Here is a 24,816-nt window from a genome sequence, read left to right as displayed (position 1 = left end):
CTGCCGCTGACAGCCCGTTGCCATGGTTTGTGTTATTTAAAAAAGAAGGAAAATCACTGACGCATCTGCCTGCCAATCTGGTCCAGGGAAAGCGGCTCAGATTTTGCAACCAAACAGAGAAAGCAGGCTGGCCCCTCCGCGACCCACTGCCGCCCAGCGGGCCCGTCGGTAAGGCGCTCGCTCGGCCGTGCCCTCCTCAGGCCCGGGAGCATCCTCCTCCCCGGCACCAGCCCCGCGCAGGGAGGGGTGGAAGTAACTGCCCGGCGGGGCCAAGTCACCGGCCAAGGCAGCATCCAGCGCGGCCCAGCCAGACCAGCCTCTGGGGCCCAGGCAGCCTGGAGGTCTCCTTCCTTCCTGGGCTAGGAAGGGACCCGTGCCACAACGCCTGGCAGGCTGCACCCGCCCCGTACAGCCCCCGAGACCAACGTGACGCCAGAGGAAGCCCGCTGGAGCGAGGAGTCAGGCGTGTGCTGCCCCGTGGGCTCGCCGGCTAGGAAAAGCAGCCAGAGACATTTGCCCCTCTCGCAGGCCCGCGGGGGACACTGCAACAGCCTGAAAACATCCCTCCACAATCCCATAAGGGCAAACATCACCGAAGCCCCCCGGCCCGTGCGACAGGCTTGAAACCAGGACCTATGGCACGGAGAGCCTCGCCCGCTGGCAGGCAAAACCCAGGGCCACATTATGACTTCCGTGGGCCCTAGACACTTTCGCCTTTGTGGGCCCCTTCCTCCATAAAAAAAAATATTAAAAATGATTTTTGATATCACTTTAAATACTTCCACATTTTTTTTTCCTGTTTTAGGAAAAATTTAATAGATTTTTGTGGGTCCTACAAGTTTCATTTTTTTCTGATGTGAGAAAAAAATTAACACATTTTCTTCAACCCTAAAAGTTCATTTTTTTCTTCTGATTTTAAAAGAATTAAAACATTTTTGTGGGCCCCTAAAAGTATCGTGGGCCCACGGCACTGTGCCCGCTGTGCCTAATGGATAAGTCGGCCCTGGCAAAACCCACTGGGGACTCAAACTTTGTAGAGGCCACTAGAGAGGGATAGAGAACCCGTCTCCTCCCGCAGGCTACTCGCGAGCCAAAGAGACCGGCAAGGAGGGGTGTCCGGGGTGCCCAGACGGCCGCTGAGCGCGGGCCCCAGATCAGGGCCCCTGTTCCCTGTAAGCTGCGTGCTCCGCACATGGATGGAAAAGCTCCAAGGGAAGGTCGAGCAGGGCCCAGGCTCTTGCCACGCCTGCTGTCTCCCAGCGATTCAGGGAGGAGTGCAAGTGCCGCTCGCTCCCAGCTCAGCCAACACGCGGCCGGGAAACACTTGGGAAGGGGGGGGGAGTCTCCTGCCAGGGCTGGGCACACCCCACCTGCCGCTCAGCTGCTCAGCAAGGAGACGCCAAGGAGCCGCAGCGAACTGGGAGGCCGAAACCCAGCACCACTCCAGGCGCTCTCGCCTCCCACGGGGGTTTCTGCCAGGCCGTGGCGGCGCTAATTGCTGCTCCTGGGCTGGAGCACAGGCAGGAACGAGCAGTTAATTAAGCAGGCGTGCGAGTCCGCCTGTCGAGATCTGCCCGAGACTGGTTGCAGGGAAACGCTCCGGCGTGGGGGACGCAGGTCTGCCCAGACAAGCACAGGGGTCGCTTGCCAGCGCCCGGCGTCCTGCCTTTCGAGCCAGCGGCTCTCCGGAGCAGACAGAGCTCACATTAGATCCGCGCCAAGCGGAGTGGGACACGCCCTGGGCCGGCTCTGCTACCCAAATGCTTGCTAAGCGGCAGCCGCCCAGGGCAGAGGCAGGGAGCAGGCGGGAGCGGGGAAGGCTGCAGGAAGGGCCCTGCGATTCTCTGGCGTTCGCCCGTGTGTCCAAGCCCTGCCAGTCACCCCATGCCGCAGCTGGGGGCCGGCTCCCGCATGCGAGGCCTTTGCCCGCTGAATCCCCGCCAGCTGCTCGTACCCCCAGCCAGGAGCCAGGCGCGACGAGCGAGCAGCCTGGCTCCTGAGCTGCTCCCCCCGCCCGGAGAGCAGCTCCTCTCCATCGAAACAGGAGATTAGGGAGGAGCCAGCTGCAAGCAGCGTCCCGGCAATAAGGCAGCTGGGCTTCCGCCCCCAGCATGGGCCCGGCCCGGCGGCCTGCGCTTCCACAGAGCCCATCTATAACCCCCTCGCACTCGGCCGCGTGGCGCTGGCCTGGGACGGAGATGGCCAGGCCAGGGCCCTGGAGAGGAGCAAGCGCCGCGGGTACTTATTTCCTGCAGAGCAGCGGCCCTGTGCTAGCGCGGGTCTCACCGGCGCAGAGCGGAGCACGGGGCTGGCCAGGGCCCGGCTCCCGAAAGGCGGCGGCCGGCAGAGCGGACACGCAAGTGACCGGGGGCAGCAGACACTGATACCAGCCAACGGGCCCAAAGCCAGCTGCCCCCATCATGGATCAGCCTCCCCGCCTGCTTGCTGCCCTCCCCTCGCCTGGGCGGCTGTGCCAGGGCTGCGCTGGGGGGAGCGTGGGCAGACCGCCCCGCGCATCAGGGAGAGCCCTCGCCTCGTCTCCTGCGGCGGCGTCGCTTACGGCGTGATGCCGCCTGCCCCAGCCCTCCCCTGAGCACCCTCTCCCTTTAGCCGCTGGCTGAGTCTTGGCTGCCCCAGGCTCCTCACCCCACTCTCTAGTTCCCTCAGCTCGCTTGCTGCCGCTGCTGGTTGCCCCGGGATGCTGAATTCTGGGCTGTTTGGCCACTTCCTGCGCGTGCCGATGGGCACATGCAGCCCATGCCATCCTGGCCCAGAGAAAGGCCCCCTTGCAGCAAAGCTCCCGGACCCCAGCAGGCACGCGAGCTCCCGCCAGGCGAGGTCCTGTAGAACAACGCCATCGGGACAAAGCCAGCCGGTTTGTCATCTGCCTGCGCGGGCTCCAGCGCAGAAAGGCAGCCCAGGCCTTTGCTGCGTAGTTTGTCTTTTTAACTTTGTATTCGGCTCCGAATGGTGAGAGAAGCCCACACGACGCCCTCCTCCCACTGTGGGGAGAACAGGCAGGTGGAGCGGGCATGCCAGAATTTCCCCGGGCACAGGCCACAAAGGCAGGGACCTTGCAAAGCTCACTCGACAGCCTCTCTTTTGGACGGGTCACGTAGGAAACAGGCCGTTGTTTTGCGTCAGGCCGGCTGCGCCCCCCAGCTAGTCCTGGTGGGCCACACCAGAGCATGTGCTACTTGCAGGTTGGGGTCTCAGAGACAGCTACAGAAAACCAGCATCAGGCAGTTACTTCTCCCCCTAAACAGATGAATTATTCACTGGATCTTTCCAGCGTCATACCAAAGAAGTCAGACTAACCCAATGGCCCAGCTGCTACCAGGCAAATGTCCCAAGCCACAATGTGTTTTTTTAAAAAGTCTATTTTTATGTTTTCCTGTATGTTAGCCTCATTCTGTGACTCAGGAAACACCCACATCCCTCCTTACAGACAGAGGGGCCTGCCAGATTTTTCCGTAGAGTAAAAGGCAACAGGAAAACTGGACGTTCGTTTTCCATGCAGAAAACGACAGTTATTTCTGGTCAGCTGCCCATCAATGCTGGGGACAGGAAGAGGAAAGAGAAAAAGAACGTTGTTACATTTTCAAAAGATGCAGAATCTCAACTCGGGTCTTCTAAACTAATTCTCCCCAGGGGTCGTTCGTCGCCACAGAGCACCACTGCCGCACAAGCAGGCTGTCAGCGTCCGCCTCTGTGCAGGTCGGGGCAACGAAGGGATTTGCGCACACACACAACCTGTGGGAGACAACCCCGCAATTGCTTTCCCGCCGGGTTATTTGACATATTACTCAACTGGAAGTTCAAAATAAAAACTGTCCCTGGGCCCGAGCAACAGCCAAACACCTCCTCTTCTGCTCCTCGCCTGGTATATTTGGACTAGGGCTGCTCAGGAAGCGATTTCCCCACCCTGCCGAAAAAGCTGCTGCTTGTTTTCTCATCCCAGGAGAAAGGAGCCTGTTTGGATGTTGGACTGGGAGTGGGAGTATGACAAAAATGCAAGCTATTCCGCCAAAGCTCGCCGGGTTTGCAACTTCCCATACAAATAACAAGTGTTTCAACAGAACATTTTGGACCAGCTCAGATTGCTCCCTCCACTCCCCTGAACACAGGTACCTTGGCAGGGCTCTGTGACAGCGTCTCCCTACACCCGCTTCCTCAGACCCCGCGGAAGGCCTCCCCCCAGCCAGGTGCCCATGGGATGTCAGGCTGAGCAGAGCCGCCCCATCCCCTGGCAGGGAAAGAAGGCTTCTGCCCCAGCAGATTTCTGCTAGGGATGTGAATGGTTAACCAGTTCAGCTCCCCCGCCCCGGTTTCAGCAGCTGACCAGCTAAACGTTATGTTTAACTAGTTCACTGGTTACACGGGACTTTACATCCCCAACTCCTGCAGACTGTTGCGGCAATGGTGGAGGGCCCATGGTGTCTCGTCTCCCTCTGCTCGGTTATCACCCGCCCCCTGCATCTAGGAAGCTCATTTCCATAGCTCGGTGGATGGTCACTCAGGGCCAGCGTGGGGCAAGAGGAAGGCAGAAGGAAGAGAGCACAAATCTTCCGCAGGACTGATGCTTCCGCTCGTCACGGAGCCCGAGAACGCGGCTGAGCCCTCCCGAGAAAGGGACGGTTGGAAGTGAACTCTACCAGGTACCCCTGGTTCACCTGCTTGGGCTCAATACGGCCCCATCTCCCTGCCTGCACCTGCGCGCTCAGAACAACCTTCCTACAACCACCAGCGATCCCACAAGAACAGAGGCGCCAGAGAGCGAGTGAAAGAGGAAGGGACGTCAGGCTGGAGCCTGCAGGAGCCCAGAGATGGTATTTTCAGCTTAAAAGGGAAAGATTCACTCAAGGGCAGAAATCCAGCAGGCTGAGCTATTCCCGCCCCCACAAAGAGACTGACTTAGAAGGGGAGAAAAGCGAATTCCGAGTTCTGAGTGTTTACTTGGAGACGGCTGGAGCGGCAGGAAAGTGCATGACCCTTCCCAAAGCTTTGAAGGCGCCGATGCTCTCAGAACCCAGTGCTACCGCACCCACTAACGAGGGCTCGCGGGGGGAGCTGCTTAAGAGGTCGCACACTTTGTTCTATGGGAGCAGATCACGGCAGGGAGGTGGAAACTATCCGCCAGGCTGGGAATGACTAGGGGCAAAGCAAGGCCGACGAATTCAATCAGAAAGCGATCTGGGCAATGGAGATGAATCCCCCAGCTGTAAAACAAGCCAGCAGTCACTCCCAGGGCTGCAAAGCCACCATGACAGGTCGGAGAAGGGGGCAGGTCGACGCCCGGCCACATTCTGAACGGTGCGATGTGGGTGAGAAAAGCAGCATTCGAAGAGGTGCATTTTCACATGGCAGCAAGGAGTCAGCAGATCTGGGCTCTGCTCCCAGCTTGGCCACAACTAGCTCTGTAAGCTGGGCAAGCTCACTAAACCCTGGACAGCCCCCGAACAGGCATCCCCCGATTCAGCAGCTGCTCCCTGCCTCTGTTTCCCCAGCTGCACTGCGTAGCTCTGCCAGGCCCCTAGCGGCAGAGTATTTACATACATTTTCAGTAAGGGAGAACTAAGCAGAGCAGAGACTTTGGAAATGCTTTGGATGTGATAGCACCACGCAGAATGGGGAGCAGGGTGCACATGGAGTTCACCCTTTTGCAGTCTGTAGATGCGGCTGCAACTCGTTTCTGACTTTTACCACCTCCCAATAGTCCCTCTAATCTTTTCCAACCACGTGCGGATTTTTTTCCCCTCAGTGTGCGGAATAAATGTGCACACTGAGGCATGTGTGCATGTGCACCACCCGTAGAATCAAAGGCTAGCTGGGGGCGCTCTGCTAATCAGCTGGGCGGACTTGGAATCTCTCCTGAGTGGCCACACAAGCGCTCAGCCTACAGGGAAACCTGCCACCCACTGCTACTTCCCCCTGCTGCCACGTTCTCCTGTTAGAACAGCCGCAACTTTGCCCATTCTCTGTAAAGGGCAGCCTGCCCCCAGCCAGCCCAGCAAGACTGAGCAGGCCAAGGCCACTCACAACCAGGGCGAGGTTTGCAGATGGCTGCAGAGCAACCCGCCCACCTCTGCTCTCTGGAAAGAGACTGGAACAAGCCATTCGAGAACCACTGTACGTCCTGGAGGCCAAAGGGAGTTGCCAGCGTGGACTCGTCTAAGTTACTGGCCTAACGAAGAGGGGAGAAGCGTCTACACTACGTGGGCAACACGGCACAAGGAGGGCTGGGGGCCAGGGCTAGAAGTCAAAACACCCTTGGCAAATTGGAGAATTTGGTTTCAATTGAGTAAGATGAAACTGACTAAAGCCAAGTGCAAAGCCCCTCCCTTAGGAAGGGAAAACAAAGGCACAGCTAAAACATGGTGGGGGCAGGGCTGCTGAAAAGGACCTGGGGCTCATGGCAGATCACCCATTGAATTGGCAGGACAGGCCAGTGTCCGGAGCGTTACATGCCGTACACAGGGCGTACCGGCCAGCTCCCTCCTCCGCTAGCACGCGGTGCCCATTTCTGGCTGCCCCACGTTAGGAAAGAGGGGGAAGCGGGGGAGAGTCCAGAGGAGAGCAACCCAGACAATGAGACGGTTCAGAAACCCTGTCTTGGGGAGAAGGTTAAGACGCAGGCGTGTCCAGTCTGCAAAACGGGCCCTGACAGCCAGTCTGCAAAGATGCTAATGGCTGTGAGAGAGGACGGGATCCCTGATCTCCGGCCCAGGGAAGCCAGGGCCAGAAGGAAAAGGACAAATCCGCAGCAAGGGAGATGTAGGGGATGTCAGGCAGGGAAAACAGTCTGCTGCCAGGTATTGCAGCAGCAAAGCATTTGCTGGGGGGCGGGGGGAGGATGAAGCCCCAGTGAGCCCTAAACCTGCGTGGCTCACTTGCGGGAGTAGGCCAAGCCCAAGGCCAGGCTCTGGAAGAGGCTGCACCAGGAGGCTGGGGAACCCCCTCACTGGAGCTGTGCAAGATCAGCTTGGTGGGACCCTGGCCGGGGACACTCCAGGGGGCCGGACTTGGTGGCTTCTGGGTCCCTCCCAGCCGCAGCACAGAGGGGGCAGGAGGGCTGCTGAGCCGAGCAGGCTGGGAGATGGACCCCAGCTCAGCGTGCACCATCTGGGCGGGGCTGGCCCTCAGCAGACCCCCCGTGCCGGGGCCCAAAGACCCCCGGGCTGGCCCAGGCACCGTTTCAAACACAAGGGATGCAGGTGTCTGCCCCTCCCCAGCAGAGGGTTTAGCTGGGCCCTTCTCCCTGCCCCCCTGCCCCTCGCCTTCAACCCAGCCCGGCAGCTCTGCCCCAGCCAGGGGAGCAGGACCTGGGGATGGACTCAGCCCCTTATGCCCAGACAGGGGGGAGAAGCAGCTGCGCCCCCCCCGGGAATAAGACCCAGCCTGGGGAGCTGCAAGGGGGGGCTCCCAAAGAGGGGAGGCTGCAGCCGGGAGGGGGAGTGGGGCAGAGCCCCTTTCCGCAGGCTGGGGGCACGAGCTACAGCGAGCGAAATGCAGGGGATGCCCCATTGGGGGGGGGCGGTGCCCGAACCGGGAGGGGGCGAGGAGCGCGCGGGTCCGGCAGGGAGGGGGACCAGAGGGGCGCGGTGCCCAGGGAGAGGGGCGCGGTGCCCGGCGGGGAGGGGGGCCGGGGAGGGAGGCGAGGGAGGGGGCCGGGGGCGCGGTGTCCGAGGGGGGCGCGGTGCCCGGGGAGGGAGACGGGGGAGGGGACCAGGGGGGCGCGGTGCCCGGGAAGGGGGCCCGGGGAGGGGCGGGGGGCGCGGTGCCCGAGGGGGCCGGGGGGGGAAGGGAGGGCCGGGGGGGGGGGCGCGGGGGGGGGGGGCCCGGGGCCCGGCGGGGAGGGGGCCCGGGGAGGTGGCCGGGGGGCGCGGTGCCCGGTGGGGAGGGAGGGGGCCGGGGGCGCGGGGAGGGAGGGGGTCGGGGGGGCGCCGGGGAAGGGAGGGGGCCCGGGGAGGTGGCCGGGAGGGCGCGGTGCCCGGGGAGGGAGGGGGCCCGGGGAGGGGGGGCCCGGGGGCGCGGTGCCCCGGGGAGGGGGGGCGGGGCCCCGGGGAGGGGGCCGGGGGGCGCGGTGCCCGGGGAGGGAGGGGGCCCGGGGAGGGGGCCGGGGGCGCGGTGCCCGGCGGGGAGGGGGGGGGGGCCGGTGGGGAGGGAGGGGGCCGGGGGCGCGGTGCCCGGGAGGGGGCCGGGGGGCGCGGTGCCCGGGGAGGGAGGGGGCCCGGGGAGGGGGCCGGGGGGGCGCGGTGCCCGGGAAGGGAGGGGGCCGGGGGCGCGGTGCCCGGTGGGGAGGGAGGGGGCCGGGGGGCGCGGTGCCCGGGGAGGGAGGGGGCCGGGGAGGGGGCCGGGGGCGCGGTGCCCGGGAAGGGAGGGGGCCGGGGGCGCGGTGCCCGGCGGGGAGGGAGGGGGCCGGGGGCGCGGTGCCCGGCGGGGAGGGGGTCCCGGGTCCCGCGGGCGCTCACCGAAGTAGACGGCCTTGGCGCAGCGGGGGCACTGCGCTGCCATGCCGCGGGACGCTGCTGTGTGCGGGGCTCGGGGCTCCCCGCGCTGCTCCGCCCGGCCCGGCTCCGCGCCGCCCCCAGCCCGGCCCGGCTGCCCATTGGCCGCGCCGCCGAGCCGGGCCGGGCTGGGGGCGGCTCCGGCCCCGCCCCGCGCCGCGCCGCCGGCAGGTGCAGGGAGCCGCCGCCCCAGACAGCTGGGTGGGCGCGGGGGCAGGATCGGGCCCCTCCGTCGAGCTCCCGCTCAGCTGTTCCCTGGCAGGCTCGGGGCGCTGCAGCAGACGGGCCTGCACAGATCTGGGGGGATGGCCCGGGGGAGCCGCGCTCGGGGCCCTGCTCACACCCCTTGGGGTTGTTCTCGCAGGCCCCCCCCCCCCCCCAGCTGGAGGCGCCAGGGAAGCGTCTGGTTTTTGGAATTTTATTCAATCCCCCCCCCCCAACACACCCACTAGCAGAGGCAGGTCCAAGCCCCAGGCCCTGCCCTTGGAGCCCAGCTGGTGAGGTTTGGGCGGGGGAGCTGCTGGTCCACACAAGCCTTCCCCTTGGGCTCGGGCTGGGCTAGCAGAGCAAAGGTCCTGCCATGGCCTCAGGCCTGGTCAGGTGCCTGGAGCCCAGGCCAGGCCCCTGCTTGGGGGACCAAGAGCTTGAGCCTGGCTCAGGGCATGTGCCTGTAGGACAGGGGGGCAGGCCTGGCGTGCTGGGGGGACACACACCACAGTGTCCGGCCAGGCGGAGGGCTGGGCACCCAGCTGCATGGCCCTGCTGTCAGCCAGCCAAGAGGGGACCCGCCCGAGAACTGGGGCTGGCGCTGAAGCTGCTGGGGGGCTGGCGGCGCTAAGCCAGCCTGGTAGGCGGCGTGGGTCCCAGCTGCCTTCCTGCCTTGCGTTGATTTGTCCGAGCAAGGGGGCCTGATCTGCTAGAGGCCGATGAGTAAATGGGGCGGGGGCATTCACAAAGGGGCTAATGCTTCTAGGCATCCTTTGCAAGCACAGGCCCCGGGAGGCGGGGCGAGGCTGGAGCCAGTGTTCGGTGGCAGGAATAGCCCAGGGCTGGGGAAACAGCCCTTCTTGGCGAGCGAGGCCGGGTTTGCTGAGGCTGAAACACACAAAGGGGCCTTGCAGGAGAAGGGCTTGGTGCCAGCCTGCACAGGTCAAAGCAAAGCACCGAGTGCCGGGATCAGTGGCCTCGCCTGGGCCCCGATCCCCAGCGCATCAGGGGACTCTGGTGCTCTACCCCCGGGCGGAGCTGGGCAGAAATGCTCCGCTGTGTTTTCCAGAGGCACCGGGCCACCCTGGCCCATGGCGACCCTAGCCCCGTGTCCAGATTCTGCCCAGCAGCGCGGTGGGCGCTGTGCCCGGCCCGCCGCCACCTGAACAGCACCAGGCCCTTGTGAAAAGAAATTAAAGGGCGGCGAATCCTCATTTAGCAGCTCCCACGGGCCAGGGGCTTGCTGCAGTTTTGCTGAGTTACCGTGGCAACCACTGTCAAAATTCCTCCTGCTGTTTAATAAAGAGAGAGGGGACCGGCGATGAGCCTGGAACTCGGATGGAGGCGCAGCTCTTTGTTCAGAAGGGGCTGGCGGGGGCCAGACTCACGGGGCAGCAGGGCGGGACCCGCTAGGATGCTGGATTTCAGCTAAGTGGCTTTATTTGTGAGCGCACAGTAACGTTCAGCCCAACGCATTGTGCAGGCAGCAGCAAGCTTGAGGCTTCGAAACCATTTGCTGAAATACACCCACTCCCAAACCCGCCAGCGCTGCGGAAACAGAGTCTCCAGCCCTCCCTGCGCCCACCACAGCCCAGTGCAGAGCAGAAACCTGCGCCCCACTCCCTCTGGAGCAGCAGGCGGGATGGAGAACGCTCCAGGCTCGCTGACAAAGGGCGAGGGCTGGAGCCTCCACTGCCCCCCGGCTCAGTTGTTCCATTACGCTCACCGGGGACACGTACGCCTTATTTCCAGTGCAAGCTGGTCCAGCTGCCAGCCCCTGGCCTGGGCAGAGCTCCTCCCTGCAAGGCAGCGGAGCCTCAGTGCAGTGCAGACACTTGCAGACTATAACCAAGCCCCCCTTAACCTACCCTCGGCTAGACACACGGAGCTCGATCTGTTTGTATCGCTCCCCAGCCAGTTTCCTCCTCTCCCCCTCCAGTTTAGCACTGGGAATTGTGGGCACCGGCCCCGGGAGAGGGTGCGGGTAGGAGGTGTGGAGAACTTGTTTTCTCTAGTGGAAGTGTCCTGCAGGCATTCTGGCCTGCTTTGTGCCCGGTGTGCGGGACTTAGGCCCACACGGAAAAGAAAGGCGCGTCTGCACAGCAGGGCTAGAGTCGAATGAAGCTACACACCCCGAGCTATGTCAATTGCACAGCTGAAGTTGAACTTGCTTAACTCCGCTTTTGGGGCTGTCTGACAGCAGGCAGGCGCCGGAAGAGCCCTCTCCCTTCGCCTGCCCTCACTCATGCAATGGGGGTACTGGAGTCGGAGGAAGAAGTCCTCCAGTTCGACACTATTTCAAAGCACCGGCTCGCAGTGTAGTCGAGCATTTTGTTATTCCAGAATAACGCGGCGGAGCAGACGCCCCTAAGAGAGGCGTCCCCAGGCTGGTGCAGCAATTTCTCTCCCAGCAAGGAACTGCTCCCTCTAACAGCCCTCTCCGCCTAGCCACAGAGCGGCCCCGCGCAGCCCTTAGAGCCCTCGTGCTCATAACGGCTCTTCCAGGCACGCGCTGAGACCTGCACGAGCCCCCCGCCCCGCAAAGGAGACAAGGACTTGACTGTCTCGCAGCCAGCCCATGCAAAGTCCATTCGATCGCGCTGCCTGCCCACAGTGACCTCGTCCTGCATTATAGATGAAAGGCTTTGGCAGGAGAATCCAGGTATTCTTTGAGCTCCCGGATTTGAAATTTACCACCTCCATTAGTTCAGCTCCAAGAGGCCCGGCCTCGCTCAGTCCTTGAGGTCCCCTTGCAGTTTCTGGAATGCCTGCAATGCATTTCCAGTCAAAATCCTTCAGTGGCAAGAGATAGAAACCACACCATGCAGGAGCAGAAACCTCAGCCCCTCCTGGAGCACTGCCACCTGCTTCCACACCACAGCACGACCATTCCCCTGGGTCCTACAGCCACAGTCCTGCCCCATTTGGGCGCTCATTTCAGGTGGCTAGTGGAGTGTGCAGGGGAGCACATGGGGAGCCAGGCTCCCAGCCGGCTGCCGTGCATCGGTAGGGCACGTGTTGCACAACAGCTGGGTTTCGCACCATCACCCGCACACCCGTAAGAAGGGAACACAGTGAGGTCATCAAACAACCGCAGTGGCTTGTGTAATTTCTCAGGGCTAATTTCTCCCTCCCTCCAGCTGGCTGCTGGAGCAGGTCGCTGTACCTGCCTGCCGAGCTCTGCTGCTGTACCTGTTCCTCCTCCTCCTCCTCCCACCCCCCTCTCCCAGGTCCTGCTCTCCTGCCTCACTCCAGATCCCTGGTCTGACCTCCTGGCCCCGACACTGCCTCTGGCTTCAGCCACCGGCTTGACTCCTATATCCATCTCTGGCTGTGCCAGCTCCTGGCTGTAACCATTAGGAATGAATGCCCATAGCCCAGTCCCTACAGCTTGCTCAGACCACTGGCAACTTCTCGGAGTGGGCCTGCTGAGGCCAGAGCCAGGAGCTCACGTGCCCAAAGGGCAGAGCGCGCATTAGGACTGGGGACGAATGGCTGGCTGCATTCCCTTTGGTCCACAGCTGCGCCTGCAGCGTCCCAGGGCTCTGACCACTGCGCAAGGGGACAGCTCGGACCAGCCCGGGGTCGCACACCGGGGCGGCGGGCAGACTGCTCCAGGCCGCTCACGCCCGCTCCGGCCCGGGGAGGCTCTGCGGGGAGCAAGGGAAAGGAGCCTCGAACAAGCCCCGCACAGAACTCCTGGAGCGCCGCCTCCCCGCGGCTGGCATCGGCGTGTCCCCAGCCCCAGAGAGCTGGCTGGCTACCACGCCCGTGTGAGGGGAGGGGCGGGCCCCAGGCAGAGCTCAGACCCTGTTCCCCATCCCGCAGCTCACCTGAGCGGGCCCCCCCATGGAACCCTGCCTGGGGAGATGCAGCCTCGTGCTGGGAAGCCCTATGTAAGCCCAGAGTTGTCTGAGCAACCCGGGCCATGGCTGGCTGCTACACCGACCCTGCCTCACTGCCAGATGCCCGAGGACCCCGGCTCCCAGCCTGTTCCCAGACCCTCATCTGGTCCCCGGTCTGGCCTCCCTCCAGTCCCTGCTCCTGTGTCCTGCCCCAGCACGGCCTCCATCTCTGCCCCTCACGGTCTCCAAACACTGAACGATGGCCTGGCATCTGCCTCGGCCCCAGCCCTGGTTCCAGGTGCCTGACCCTAACCATTAGACATGACAGCCCATGCCCTGGTTCCTACAGGGCACAGAGCAGAGGGAGCCATTGCTCGGGGAGGGGGGGAGGGAACACAGGGCAGACAGGCATTGCTCATGGAGGGGGCAGAGCAGCTGGGCTCTCTGCTCTCTCCTTTCCCCTCCCTGCATGGGAGAATGGCATTTGTGGCCCCCACCCTGGGCTGGGCTGGGCAGGGCAGAAATGGCCCAGGGCCCCGGCGTGCCTGGCGGCGCCCAGCTGGGCAGGGTGCCCCTGCGTGGATGGCACTTGCCGAGGTTGGAAATTCCCCGGATGTTTCGTGGGGGCAGACGAGCCCTCGGGCCTGAGGCCCCCGCGCTGCCACGGCCCTTCCCCGAGCCAGCGGCCACAGGCGCCCAGGGAGAGGGACACCCTGGTCCCCAGCATGGGGGAGGGTTAAACTTTCCTCCAGGGTTGGGCCCCTAAAGTATTCCAATGGAGGTGCGGGCCCACAGCCAGCTGGGGCCTGCCCCCACTTCGCCCCAGCCCCTCCTGCAAGGGCCACACCGGAGCCACGCTGCCCGACCACTCCTCCGCCGGGGGGGCACTGCAGTGCCCAGCTTCCCAGCTCTGGGGGGGGGCACTAGGCTGGTGCAAGGACCAGCAGCCGCCGCAGGGGCTGGGCTCTGATGGGCCCAGAAAGGGCGGGGCGGGGCTGGGGGGCTGGCGTGTGGACCCCTACCGAGAGTGGAGGCCGAGTCGGAGCCCAGGGGCGTGCAGACCACGGCGTAGCGCCGTCCGGCGGGCTGCAGCCAAGCAGCCCACACCCCCGAGCGTGCGAGGAACCGCCCAGGCCGAGGGAGCGGAGACGGGGACAGGCCGACGCGTGCTTGGCAGAGCGCACCCCCAGGCAGACACTAGCCCTGGGGTTTAGCGCTCGTCCCCCCAGGCTCGTTAATCCCGGCGAGCGCCAGCGCACGCTCAGAACGGAGCCGTTCCGGCTCGGCGCCCGTGGTACCCAGGCGCATCTGTCACCTCCCCTGGGGCCCCTCTCAGCATCGCTCCCCACGTCCCGCTTTGGACCCCCCTTGGCTACTCACTCAGCCCCACGGCCCAGGGCCAGCGGCTCTGTGTGGGACAGCCAGGCCGCTAGCCGGGGGGGGGAGGGGGGCGAGGCTGTGCACAAGTGCCTGAGGGGAGACCAAGACACACGTCCCTTATAGCAGTTGGGGCTGCCCCCAGAAACCCCAAAACTCCACGTGGTCTGCGCCCCACAGACACACGGGGCCCAGCCCCAAACAGCCCTGCAGGGAGTTGGCTGTGGGGGCCGTGGGGCTGGCTGTGGCAGAACAGCTTTGGGCCAGGCCTTTGCGACCCAGGGCCATGCAGAACGAGCAGGGCTGCTGGGGAGACGGGCTGGGACCAGACGCCGCTTGTGGCCACTTCTGGGCCAGCTCCAGGCGTCCCTGAGCAAAGGCCCATCCCTCGGCACGTTCAAACCAAAACGCAGGCAACGCCCCCCCCCGGGTACCTGCCAGGCCTGAGGGAGGCTGGGTTGCCCTAGCAACAGCAAGGGATGTGACAGCACAGCCGCTCCCGCTGCCCCCCTCCCAAAACACGAATTCCCCTCCTAGGAGCCAGAGTGGAGAACAGCCCCCCCTCTGCGCCCAGGCCAGCACAGCCCCGCTTCAGGGCCAGGCCTCACCCCAGCCGCCCTCAGAGGCAGCCACTGGGGCTTTTCATGGAGCCAGCAATGGGGTGTCAACTTGCTAATTGCACCAAGCCCAGCCGCCCCATCCTGCCCTGGCGGCTCCCTCCCCCCTCCCAGCCCTTGCGCTTCCCCCAGCATCACTCGCTGTCATTGGGCCGGAGGGGTGGGGGCACAGGCTGTAGCTAGAAGTGAGGGGGTCTGGGTGCAGCTGGGGCCAGGGATGAGAGGATTGGGGTGCAGGGGGAGGTCCAGGCTGGGGTCGGGGCTGAGGCCCTGGATGGAGGGGTGCCAGGGTCCGGTTTTGGACAGGACAGTCCAGCCTTGGAGCTCTCTGGCCGGGAACCAAAGGGAGACACTAGACCAGACACTAGGAGTGTGGGGCGCGTTCTCGCCAGACGGGATGGAGCGGCAGCTGTGGCGGGATTTGTGTTGGACCATCTGGCCACCCTGCTGGCTAGGGGGGAAGGGTTTGGGTTGCTGGGGGCACTGGGGATTGAGACGGGCTTGGAGCGAGCAGGCTGCAGGCAGGGCAGGGCTTGAGGGGACTCTAGGGTGGGCCGGGGTGCGGGAGAGGGTTTGGGGTCCCACTGGCACGTACTGCGGTTTCGGGAAGCAGCCCCAGAGCCCGGTGGCCTCTAGGCATAGGGAGGCTCTGCCCGCCGCCCTCAGGGTAGGGAGCCTGCCTTAGCCCCTGCCCCCCGCCTGACTGGTCTTGAACAGACAGAGCCGGATTCAACAAACCTACAACTCGCGCTCGCCCAGCTCGACAAACAGCACCTAAAGCAAGGCCCAAGCAGCACGGGAGCCGGCGGGGCAACACGTTCTTTGTCCTCCTTCGATCCAGCAGAGAACTGGACAGGGTTTTCCTTCTGGACACTGCAGTCAGACCCCCCGCCCCCCGAATCCATTACAGGGGGGGGACGCCTCTCTCTGCACTCCGATATGTTTTCCCTAAAGTTAATCAAGGCCTTAGGGACAATTTGGCAGAGCGGCCAAGCGGGAGGCCACATTACGAGGCTGCCAAAATCGTTCCTGTGAACCCCCGGCCCCGCCCCGCCCCAAGACAGCCTTCTGCTGGATCTCTGTTCTCCCGGCCCGAGCGGCGACTCCGCGGGAAGTGAGTTATCCCCCAGAAAGCTCAGTGACCTATTTTCCACCAATGAGACAGCCCGAGAGCTGCGTCAGGGCAGCCTCTCCTCATCAAGAGATCCACCGCCAACAGCAGCCAGATTTTCTGAGCAGCTTCTGCTCTAGGGCCTTGCTGGCTCAGTAAACATGACAGCGCAGGGCATTAATATTTGATGCGTATTGATTGCTATAGTCCCATAATTGCCCAGTTACACATGCGCAGCAAGCCCAGGAGACGCGCTACCGCCTGCACAAGGCAGCTGCGTGGGTGCTGGGGGGGAGTGTCCTGGCTGTGCAGGGTGTCTCTTCCCCAGCACAAGCAGCTGCATGAGGACTGATTTTCACACGAGTTTTAAGATTTTAAATACAGACACAGAGAAGCCAGCAGGTGGGGCAGGGGATGGCAGCCAGGCTGAAGCAGGGTCTGGGCTCTCAACTTGGGCAGCTCCAGCTTTACGACTCCACCTTGGGCAAGTGACCCAGCTCTCTCTCTAACGTTCCAGCTTCAGGTGCAGAGGTTTACTGTTTTCAAGGCCCCTCGCAGCCCTTGGACAAAGAGGCTGCAAGGAACAGAGCATTACGACTAAGGGTTGCAATTTGCAAATCAAACCAGCCAGCCCTTTGCAGCCAAGCGGCTGCTGGCCGATGTGGGGGCACAGGTCCAGAGCAGAAGTGCGTTCCACGTCTCCGGCGGAGGCCTGCAGCTGTGATGCAGGAGCACCGAGAAGGCAGGCGAACGGTTTAATCTTTCTGGAAGGTTGCAGGGTAAGGCTGCTGCTCAGAATCCAGAGCCCTGACATCCAAGAGCCACGAGCAGAGCAAGAGCCAGGCTGCTCCCTCTGCGGGCTAGGCTGCCTGCTGAAAGACACAGGCCCAGCCCTTCCCTGCAAAGCAGGGTGTCAGCCCCGTACATGCCTATGTGCACCAAGGGCTGTGGGAATGGGCAGCGCCCGCAGCAACAACACCGGGCTGTGGGCGGTCTGCTAAGCGGCTGTGTGGCACTGGAGTCCGGCCCAGCGCCCCGTGTACAGCCGGGAACACTGTCACAAAGCCTAGGCTGCACGCAGGACCAGGACACCGCACTTTCAAGTGGCGGTTCACACTCTTAACGGGTCAGTACGCCAGGCGTACCAGGCGGTCCCGCAGCCACCTCAGGGTCACTGCCTGGCCGGGGGTACGCGTGGTTCTGGGGACGCCAGGCACTGCCCAGAGTGAAGCTGGAACTGCTCTGGAAAGTGACTGTAAAAAACCAGCATCTTGGGCTTTCACTTATTTTTTGTCCCTCAGCAGCTCCAGGGCAAGATGCATTCTGCTCACACCTAGCGGATCTTGCGGCCAGCCCCAGCCGAGCCAGCAGAGCAGCAACACGCGTCCACATTCAGAATTATCAGCCAACCTAGAGCCAGTGGAAAGCTCAGCTCCCTAACTGGAGCCAAACGGGAGCTTTTCCGTCACTGCAGTCAGTGGGTAGGACTCTGAAAACACACCCGGATCACAAAATGTTTCAAACACCCAAATCCCTCCGCCCCCAAAAGTAATTCTTATTTGTGCTGTGCAATGAGACGAAAGCCTTGTTCGTTTAGTGGCGTGTCACAAGCAGAGAGCTTCGAGCTGAGCCGGGCCCCTTTGCCAGCAAGTGGGGCTGCGTGTCCAGCCTTGCTTGGGAACGGCCGGGGTCAGCTGATGCTCGGTGTTGCCATCTGTGCTTATCCCGTAAAACCTTTGAGATTTGGCGTCTGTAACCACCCTCAGGCCTCCTGCAGCCTCTGGGCTCCGCAGTGTCGAGCCGGCCCTGGGAAAGCCAGCTGCACGTAGTGCTCTTGGGAGCTGTGATCGACGTGGCTACGTGCTCCTCCTCGAAGCCCCAGGCGTGGCGCAGGCGGAGCTGGGCTGCGGCTCAGCCTCACCTGGGCCAGCTGTCGTCCGCCTGCGCAGGGCAAGGCGCGGAGAGCTCAGGGCCCACGTGTGACTAAGAGCCAGGTCAGCCTGCAGGAGACGCTGCCCCACCCAGCTAAAAGTTCCACGTGGGTTCTCAGGCCTCCCTTGCCAGCCCCAGGGGTGCTAAGTGGCATGGCTGGCAGCTCCACGCTGCACTCGCCTGGTCATGGGGGGGAATACTCCACAGGAACAATGAGCTGGAGCCGCTCAGCTCGACGCTGCTCCGGAACAGCCGGGGGCCGACAGAGCGAAGCAGAGACAGTCCCTTCTCGCGGGCCAAGGAATCCCTGGAGCGGTTCTAGCCGGCAGCTACGTGTGCGCTCTGGCGAGGAGGGAGTCCGGCTTAGGGAGGGAATAGCGGAGTCCATTAACCGACAAGCGAAAGCTTAAAGGTTAATGCTACAGACCATGCACATCCCCTTCCACACCCATCTCCCACTGCACGTTTTAGCAGGCTGGTCAGGAGCCTGGCTCCATTCAACGCGTATTAAGGAGCTGGGTGGGCAGCTCCGACCCACGCCAGGTCCGGGAGCTCAGACCCACCCCAGACAGGGGCAGCTGCCACCCTGCGCAGGGCAACAGACAGTCGGTCTGTGAGGGGGGCTGGTTTTTAAACTGGCTCCTCTTGTGGACCAGCTCCCGCCTGGCCCCCCGCAGGTAGCAGGGGGCTCCTTGGGGGAGGGGCTGCAGTGCACTGGCTGCCAGCCCCACCCCCAGGGACTACAGAAGGGTCGAGCAACCGGTAAGAATTCAGGAGGTTAACCGACTGTTCAGTTAACCGATATTTAACACCCCTGTCCAATGCGGCTAGCCCTGTGCTGTACGCGCGAGCAGGTGGCGGCGCAGCGTCCAAATGTTTGTGGTGCGGCGAGGGGGAGGGGGCGTACAGACGAACTCTGGTTTGCCTTTCGTCACGTACCGAGTGGTGCAGGGCCAGGCACTCAGAAGTCACCTACCGCCACCGGCAACACGACACTGAGCTCACGCTGGCTGTTCCAGGCCCCTGCACCGGGGAGGGGGCAGGATGGTGCGTAGGACGCTCGTTGCAGGCATTGACAGGGAGTCACTCTGGTCTCGGGTCCTGTGCTTGGCCCACCAGCGATGCACAGGAGCTGCAGGGCAATTGCTTCTTCCCTGCAGCTCGGGGAAGGGTGGACGCTCTCGTCCCCAGCGGAGATGCCACACGCTCAGCCTGGTTGGCACAGAGAAGCCGGACAGGGACCGAGTGGATGGATCCTGCATAAGAACAAGGCTTCCGGCCTCTAATTTCATGTCCCGAGCTGTGACTCTGAGGCTTATAGCCTGGTCAAGGTCGGGAGGGTCACTCGATCAGTCCCCGGGAAGGCCCCAGCGTTGGCCCACGCCAGAAGCCGGACTAGATGGGCCAGTGATCTGAGCCAGCAGGGCGCGTCTCTCCCAGAGCAAGGGGCTGCTACCACAGCGCGAAATGGCTGAGAAGACGACGGAAGAATCCCCGTCTCAGGCTCAGAAACGGCGGAACCATTTAAGCTGAAACTTCACAAACACATTCAGCCTGAGCAGGAACCTGCCTGCACAACTCCACCCAACTGGCTCCAGCAGCCGAGCCAAGGAGGGAGGCCAGGCACGGCCGCGGGGCTAGCTGCTCGCAGGCTGCGGGCTCCGTGCTCTGCCCAGCAGACACAGGACAAGTTAGCAACTACTTGCGGCCGCAGCCACTTCAGCCCCCAGGTCGAGTCAAGTCCCGCCCAGCTGGAGTCTGTCACACAGCACATGCCAACTGTCAGCTGTCCCCAGCCCAGAGAGGAGCAGTGTGTGTGTGTGGGGGGGGGGGGGCGGATGCGCCGCTGACTTATCACTTCACGCCTTGTATTCGGAGTTACTGAAATCACGTGTAGCTCGCTTCCTTTAAAGGGGTCTAGCCGGGCAGGAGCCAGCACCCCCCCCGCTCCTCGGCAGAGGGGTAAGATGGCAGCAGGTGCGGGGGGGGGGGGGCAGGAAGAGGCCGACGTGGTGGGAGAGAGAGATCCCAGTTAGTGGCCAATGGCGTCCTGGCTCCATGCCTGGCAGCCCCCTGCAGTGCGCCTGCTGGGCCGGGCCCTGCCGGATGCTGCTGTGCGGAATGCACCTGATAAGGGCCCAGGCCTGTCCGGATGCCGGCGCTATCGCTGCCTGGGAGTGAGAGTCACGGCTCTGGTCACCGCTCGCATCTCCCCACCGGCCCGCAGGGCACAGGGAGGGGGGCGGAAGAGCCACCAGGAGGGAAGGAAAGGCCTGAAGCCACAGCTCTGCCAGGCACCTGGAAATCCCGGATCCCCTGCAGCAAGCAGAGCCAGGCGTCGGGCCCCAGGCCTGGGAAGCAGGATGGAGCCATCAATCCCTGTGCTGTGGCCAAACCCTGCAGCTGCCCCCACCTCCTGAGCGGAGCTCCAGCAAGGCCCACGGGGCTATCCCCAGGCTGGGGGGAGGCCCTGAAGCCAGCCCCCAACTGGAGCATCACTCCGCCACGGCCCCTCAAGCAGCAGAGACACAAGCAGCGGCGGGGTCTGTGAGCACTGGGGGGTCTTGCGAGAGCAGACCAGTCTGCCAGCCGCCGGGGCAGCCGCGCGGAGCGTGAGTGGAGCTGTGGGGCGCGGGCGCTGGGCACCGGAAGGGGGCTCCTGCGGCCAGCACCTGCCTTGTGCTTCCAACGCGGTGCCTGGGTCCCGCACAGGCTGAGGCGCTGCTGCCCCCAGGCAAAGGCAGAAGGAAACCGAGGGTCTGCCACCTGCCGCCCCTCCCTTGCTCAGCCGGCGCCTGGCCCTTACAGCTCCTTTGGGAGCCTCGTCAACATTGGGCAGGGGTGGGAGCCGGGTGCCCCCGGGCCCGGCTCCGCCCGAGCTCCCCGCACCACTGCAGTCGAAATCGTTCCCAGCTAGCAGACCTGGCAGTGCAGGGCCTTGGGGATGTGGTGGGGGCAGGGCGTGGGGAGAGGAGGGGCTCAGGGAAGGGGGTCCCCTCTGGCACAGGCCTTGCTCCCCCTGCCCCCGGCACAGCAGCAGAGGGCGGGGGTACTTCCCAGGGTGCCGGCAGAGCCCCAGCCCTGCTGGCTGCCCCCTTGGTGGCGCGGCTGCCAAGAGCCGACACTGGGCGGATGGCTCTGCCCTGCACGACCAGTCGCCCATCGCCCCCCCAGAAGAGCAGCCCCTCCCTGCGCATGCAATGGAAACCTGCCCCTCTCCCGGCTCCCCCTCCTCCTGGCTACTTACCCCACCCCAAGACTCCTTCCCTGCAGCCCTCTCTGCTCCCCTGCTTTAGCCAGGCCCCACCTGTGCCGGCACAGGTGAGCCTGCTCTAATTAATGCCTTCCTCTCAGCCTTAATCCCCCCAGCTTGCAACCTAATCGCTTAATTGGCCCATCTGTCCTCAGCCACAGGCTCAGGGTGCCGCTGCCCTGGGGGCGGGGGAGGCACACCCTGGACCTGACTTGTCAGATGCGCAAGTGCCCTTCCGGGGTGGCTGAAGCAGGGTCCCCAGGGGCCTGCTGGTGCTGGGAGGGCAGGAACTCGGGGAATGCCGGGCCGCATGGCTTTAGGGACAACGGGCGCCCGTCGCCCAGCTCCTTTGCCTTCCAGCAGGCGAGACACTTGGTGGACAAAGGAACCGGGGGAAGGTACTTGTGCTTCGGGGCGGCGTCTGGCTTAGCGCTGCAGGGCCTCTGGATCTCGTAAGCGCTGATTTGAGTAAATGCTGACTATTCACAACAGCCCTCAAACCAGTCCTGGACCTGGACAGGTCTCCCGCACCGGGCTGGCCTTCCGGGGTCCCCGGAACCCCTGGCTGGCACGCGCTAGTCAATCTCCACCAGCAATGGGCACACCTTTCCTTCCGCTCCCTGACAGAGGGGGGAGCGGGAAGTGGCAGGTCAGTTCTACGGAGAGGCCTGAATCCCTTGGGCAGCCGGGCCCCTTGGAGCAGGGTGCATTTCGACAGAGCCGAAGGCGGGCTGGGCTCGCGGCACAAAGAGCCGAACCCGCGGGCTGCGCAGCCGTGGCCAGCAAAGCCACGGCTCAGACGGAAGCGCCCTGGTGCGTAAGCAGCCGACGAGGGGCTCCTTGCACAGGACGTATCACCTCCCTCTGTGAGACCGTTGCTGGGAAAGCCAGGGCTGGCTGTGTGCCGACGTCTCAAAAAGGAGGCTGACAAACGGGCAAAGAGCGGTAAGAATGATCTGCCTGTCCTAGAGTGAAAGACGCTCGCCTTTGCGGAGTAAGCTCAACGGACAGCGCCGTAAGGGATCCGATCCGTTCAGACACGTGGGAAACCTACAAAAGCCTAACCAGACCCAGTCGCTGGAACCAAGTGCAGACAAATTCCAGCTGGAGTCAGGGGAGGGCAATTAGCTATTGGAACACTTTCCGTAAGAATGGGGCGATTCTCAGTCACATGAAGTTGTGAAATGAGGCCTGGAGAGCTCTTTCGAATACAGATGCTGCTGCTCAGCCAAAAAGATATGGACTCGATCCAGGAACCGCTAGATGAAATTCTCTGGTCTGTTACGCAGGTCAGACCAGATGATCTTAATGGCTCCTTCCGGCCTTAATAGCCATGAATTAAAGTAGCATATAGCACCAGTTCCCAAATCGTCCAGTCTTTAACCCCATCATCACAGCCAGGATCTCCAATATCTGAGCAGTTCAGTAGCTTTTTTAAAAATACAAAATATTTACAATTTACTAATTATTTTCCTGTCCAAGACCTTTCCTAAACAAAACCCCGTTAATTTTAAGCAACCTACTACTGCTGCAGTGCAGCAAAATGCAGCGACACGGAGTCGTGGTACCTGCTGACAATTAAAGTGGCAGCAGGAGCTTTCAGAGACCACAGCCTGCTGTTTTCATGGCGAGAGCAATAGAAGCAGCTGACTGGCTCCAGCCCCAGCTCCCATCTGACTTCAAAGAGCTGCTGGTCCCACTACCGCGAAGGAAATGACCTAAACAACAGTTAGAACATGAGGATGGTGGCGTCCAGCTCTCAAAAGTTAGGAAATGCCAGACTGCAGCATGCCCACGTAACAGTCATCGTAGCCCCCTGTGCATGTGCTTTATGCTTGTCTTTAACTGCACCGTCGTACCGGGGCTGGACCTAAGAGCACTGGCTTGGATCTCTTTCCCCTCTTTACAACCGAAGAAATGACATGCAACAACCGGGCTAGCAGAATGGCTGCTTGTTTCAGCTGCGAGCAAAGCGCTCAAAGGTTGGAAAAGCTGCAGAATACACAATGCGAGAGTCACATGAACGCTCCATGCAGCCACCCTGCACAGGAAGAATGGCGTCTGGAGGCTGGAGCCAGGCTGGGCAAGGAAGGGGACTAAGATCTCAGCCCCACTGCTCGCAGAAGGCGTGTGATGAACGAGGCAGGGGCTTGCTGGAAGAGACAGGACGGTCGGATGCTGCCCTGGGGAACTGGATACCACTCCAGACCTTTGGCCCCTGATAAACAGTCAGAGGCAAAGGCTGAACATCCCAGCTCTGCTCTTCCGAGCCGCCAGGTCCAACGTGTGCCTGTGCGGACCAGAAACCCTCTCGTTCCCCCAGCAGGATCTGCGGCCTGCCAGGACAGCACTCCGCTCCAAGGCTCCCTGCACACAGCCAGCCTCTGGGGCAGGGGGGGAGATGCTGGCTCCAGCATGAAGAGGGGAGGGCAGGTGAGTGGAGCAGGAAGCAGAGCAACTGCAGTTTCCAAACTCCTGGAGCAACACTCGGGGCCATGGCATGAGCGCAGAGCAAGCTCCCGCCGGCTGCTCTCCGGGGGCGGGAGGGGAGTGCGAACTGATGAAGCGTGCACACACCCACACCCCTCCCCACAGGATCTCGGGTGCTTGCCACCCACCAGCCTCTCGGGACTGGATACCCCGACGTGCCTACGTTCAGGCCAAGGCTCTGCAGCCTGGCACTGAGAGCTAAGTGCGGAGCTCTGGAAAATCCGTTATGGCAGAATTCAGAACCTGCGCGACCCGAGCCAGAAAGCCCGGGGATCGAGTGAGAGCAGAGCGGACAAAGCCACTGAACCCCTCCCGGCAGCCCAGAGCACTTCGGAAGCAGCAGCAAACTGGATCCCGCCGAGTAACACAAGAAGGTTCCCAGGCCCCAACAAATGCGCAGAAAATGCTGAACACTTCTGTTCCCATAAAACCACCAGCTGCTTCCGCTCCATGTGCTGGTCTGCGAGACCAGAGGAGAGCGCCGGTACCCACGCCAGCTTCGCTGCATGCCTGGGGACATCCACCCACAGCTGTCCAGGGCAGAGCCAGCCAGGTCCCTGCCAGGCTGGGTAGTCAAAGCTCCCATGCGGGCTGGGCTGCTCACACTCTGATCGCAGCCCGCGGAGCCTGCTGCTGGTACGGGGGTGCTTTACATTGGTCGCCTGCTGCCGGTAGCCTGGCAGCCGCGGCAAGAGGCCAGCAGCATTTTACTTGCCCATCTAAGGGGATGCGGCTCCCAACTGGCCGGTGCTCGAAGGGAAGAGGATCTGAACTAGCCTAGCTTACACCCACCCAGGGCCTAGTGCAGCATGGGGGCGGAGTGCAGGAGCCAAACCTCACCACGGTCCTGGAGCTCAGAACTAGGGCCACCCACCGCTGGACAGAGCAGGGCCAGCTGTCAATCAGACGCTGTCAATCAAATGAGCTCCATGCAAGACAGTGAGGAGGCTACTGGCCACCGTCCTGGGCACGGTCTCTCTGCCCGGCGTCCCAACCACCTGCTCACAAAATGAATCTCGCTCGTTATTTTCCCTGGACGTCACACCGCAAACGTCTCGTGCGCACGGGCGGGCTGGCACGTGGCCTGCTGGAAGCCGTGTGACGAGTCACCAGAATTCTCCTCACTCCTGACTCCGCCAGCAAGTGCGTTTGTGCAATGGCCGGGGCGAGCCCAGCTGGCCACCCCGGCAACCCAACGGCCAGCTCTCCGCGCTGGCTGCAAACCCCAAACAAGATCAGCCTCCCTGCAGAGCAAGAGAGGAAAACGGCCGGGGAGCAGGCCAGCGCCTCGACCCACGTCACAGACCCAACCTGAAATCAGTACAAATACCCCCCGGAAAGGCTCCGCCCCGCCCACGCGCTGGCGGATGCACCCGTCACTCCCCTGCAGTGGGCTACACAGCACAAGCAGCCGCCTGTTCCAGAGGCAGGAGGAGCGAGGCCGTGCTGGGAGGCACCGGGCAGCCCAAGGACAGTG

At 63.0% G+C, this 24,816-nt stretch overlaps 1 protein-coding gene across 1 annotated transcript in view; it reads right to left on the bottom strand.

Annotated features, from left to right (window-relative positions):
- CRIP2 (cysteine rich protein 2) overlaps positions 1 to 8,622 on the bottom strand; it is a 34,161-nt gene extending 25,539 nt beyond the window's left edge. Inside the window, exon 1 of the mRNA XM_075937079.2 lies at positions 8,472 to 8,622. Within this exon, the coding sequence (XP_075793194.1) occupies positions 8,472 to 8,514 (43 nt within the window). The 5' untranslated portion in view covers positions 8,515 to 8,622. The remainder of the gene's footprint in view (positions 1 to 8,471) is intronic.
- Positions 8,623 to 24,816: the final 16,194 nt, after the last annotated feature.

This window comes from Pelodiscus sinensis, chromosome 9 (assembly GCF_052426305.1).
Source record: "Pelodiscus sinensis isolate ZL-2025 chromosome 9, ASM5242630v1, whole genome shotgun sequence".
Lineage (NCBI taxonomy): Eukaryota > Metazoa > Chordata > Testudines > Trionychidae > Pelodiscus > Pelodiscus sinensis.
The sequence above is the reverse complement of the archived record's forward strand: the minus strand, read 5'-3'. Positions and strand labels throughout refer to the sequence as shown.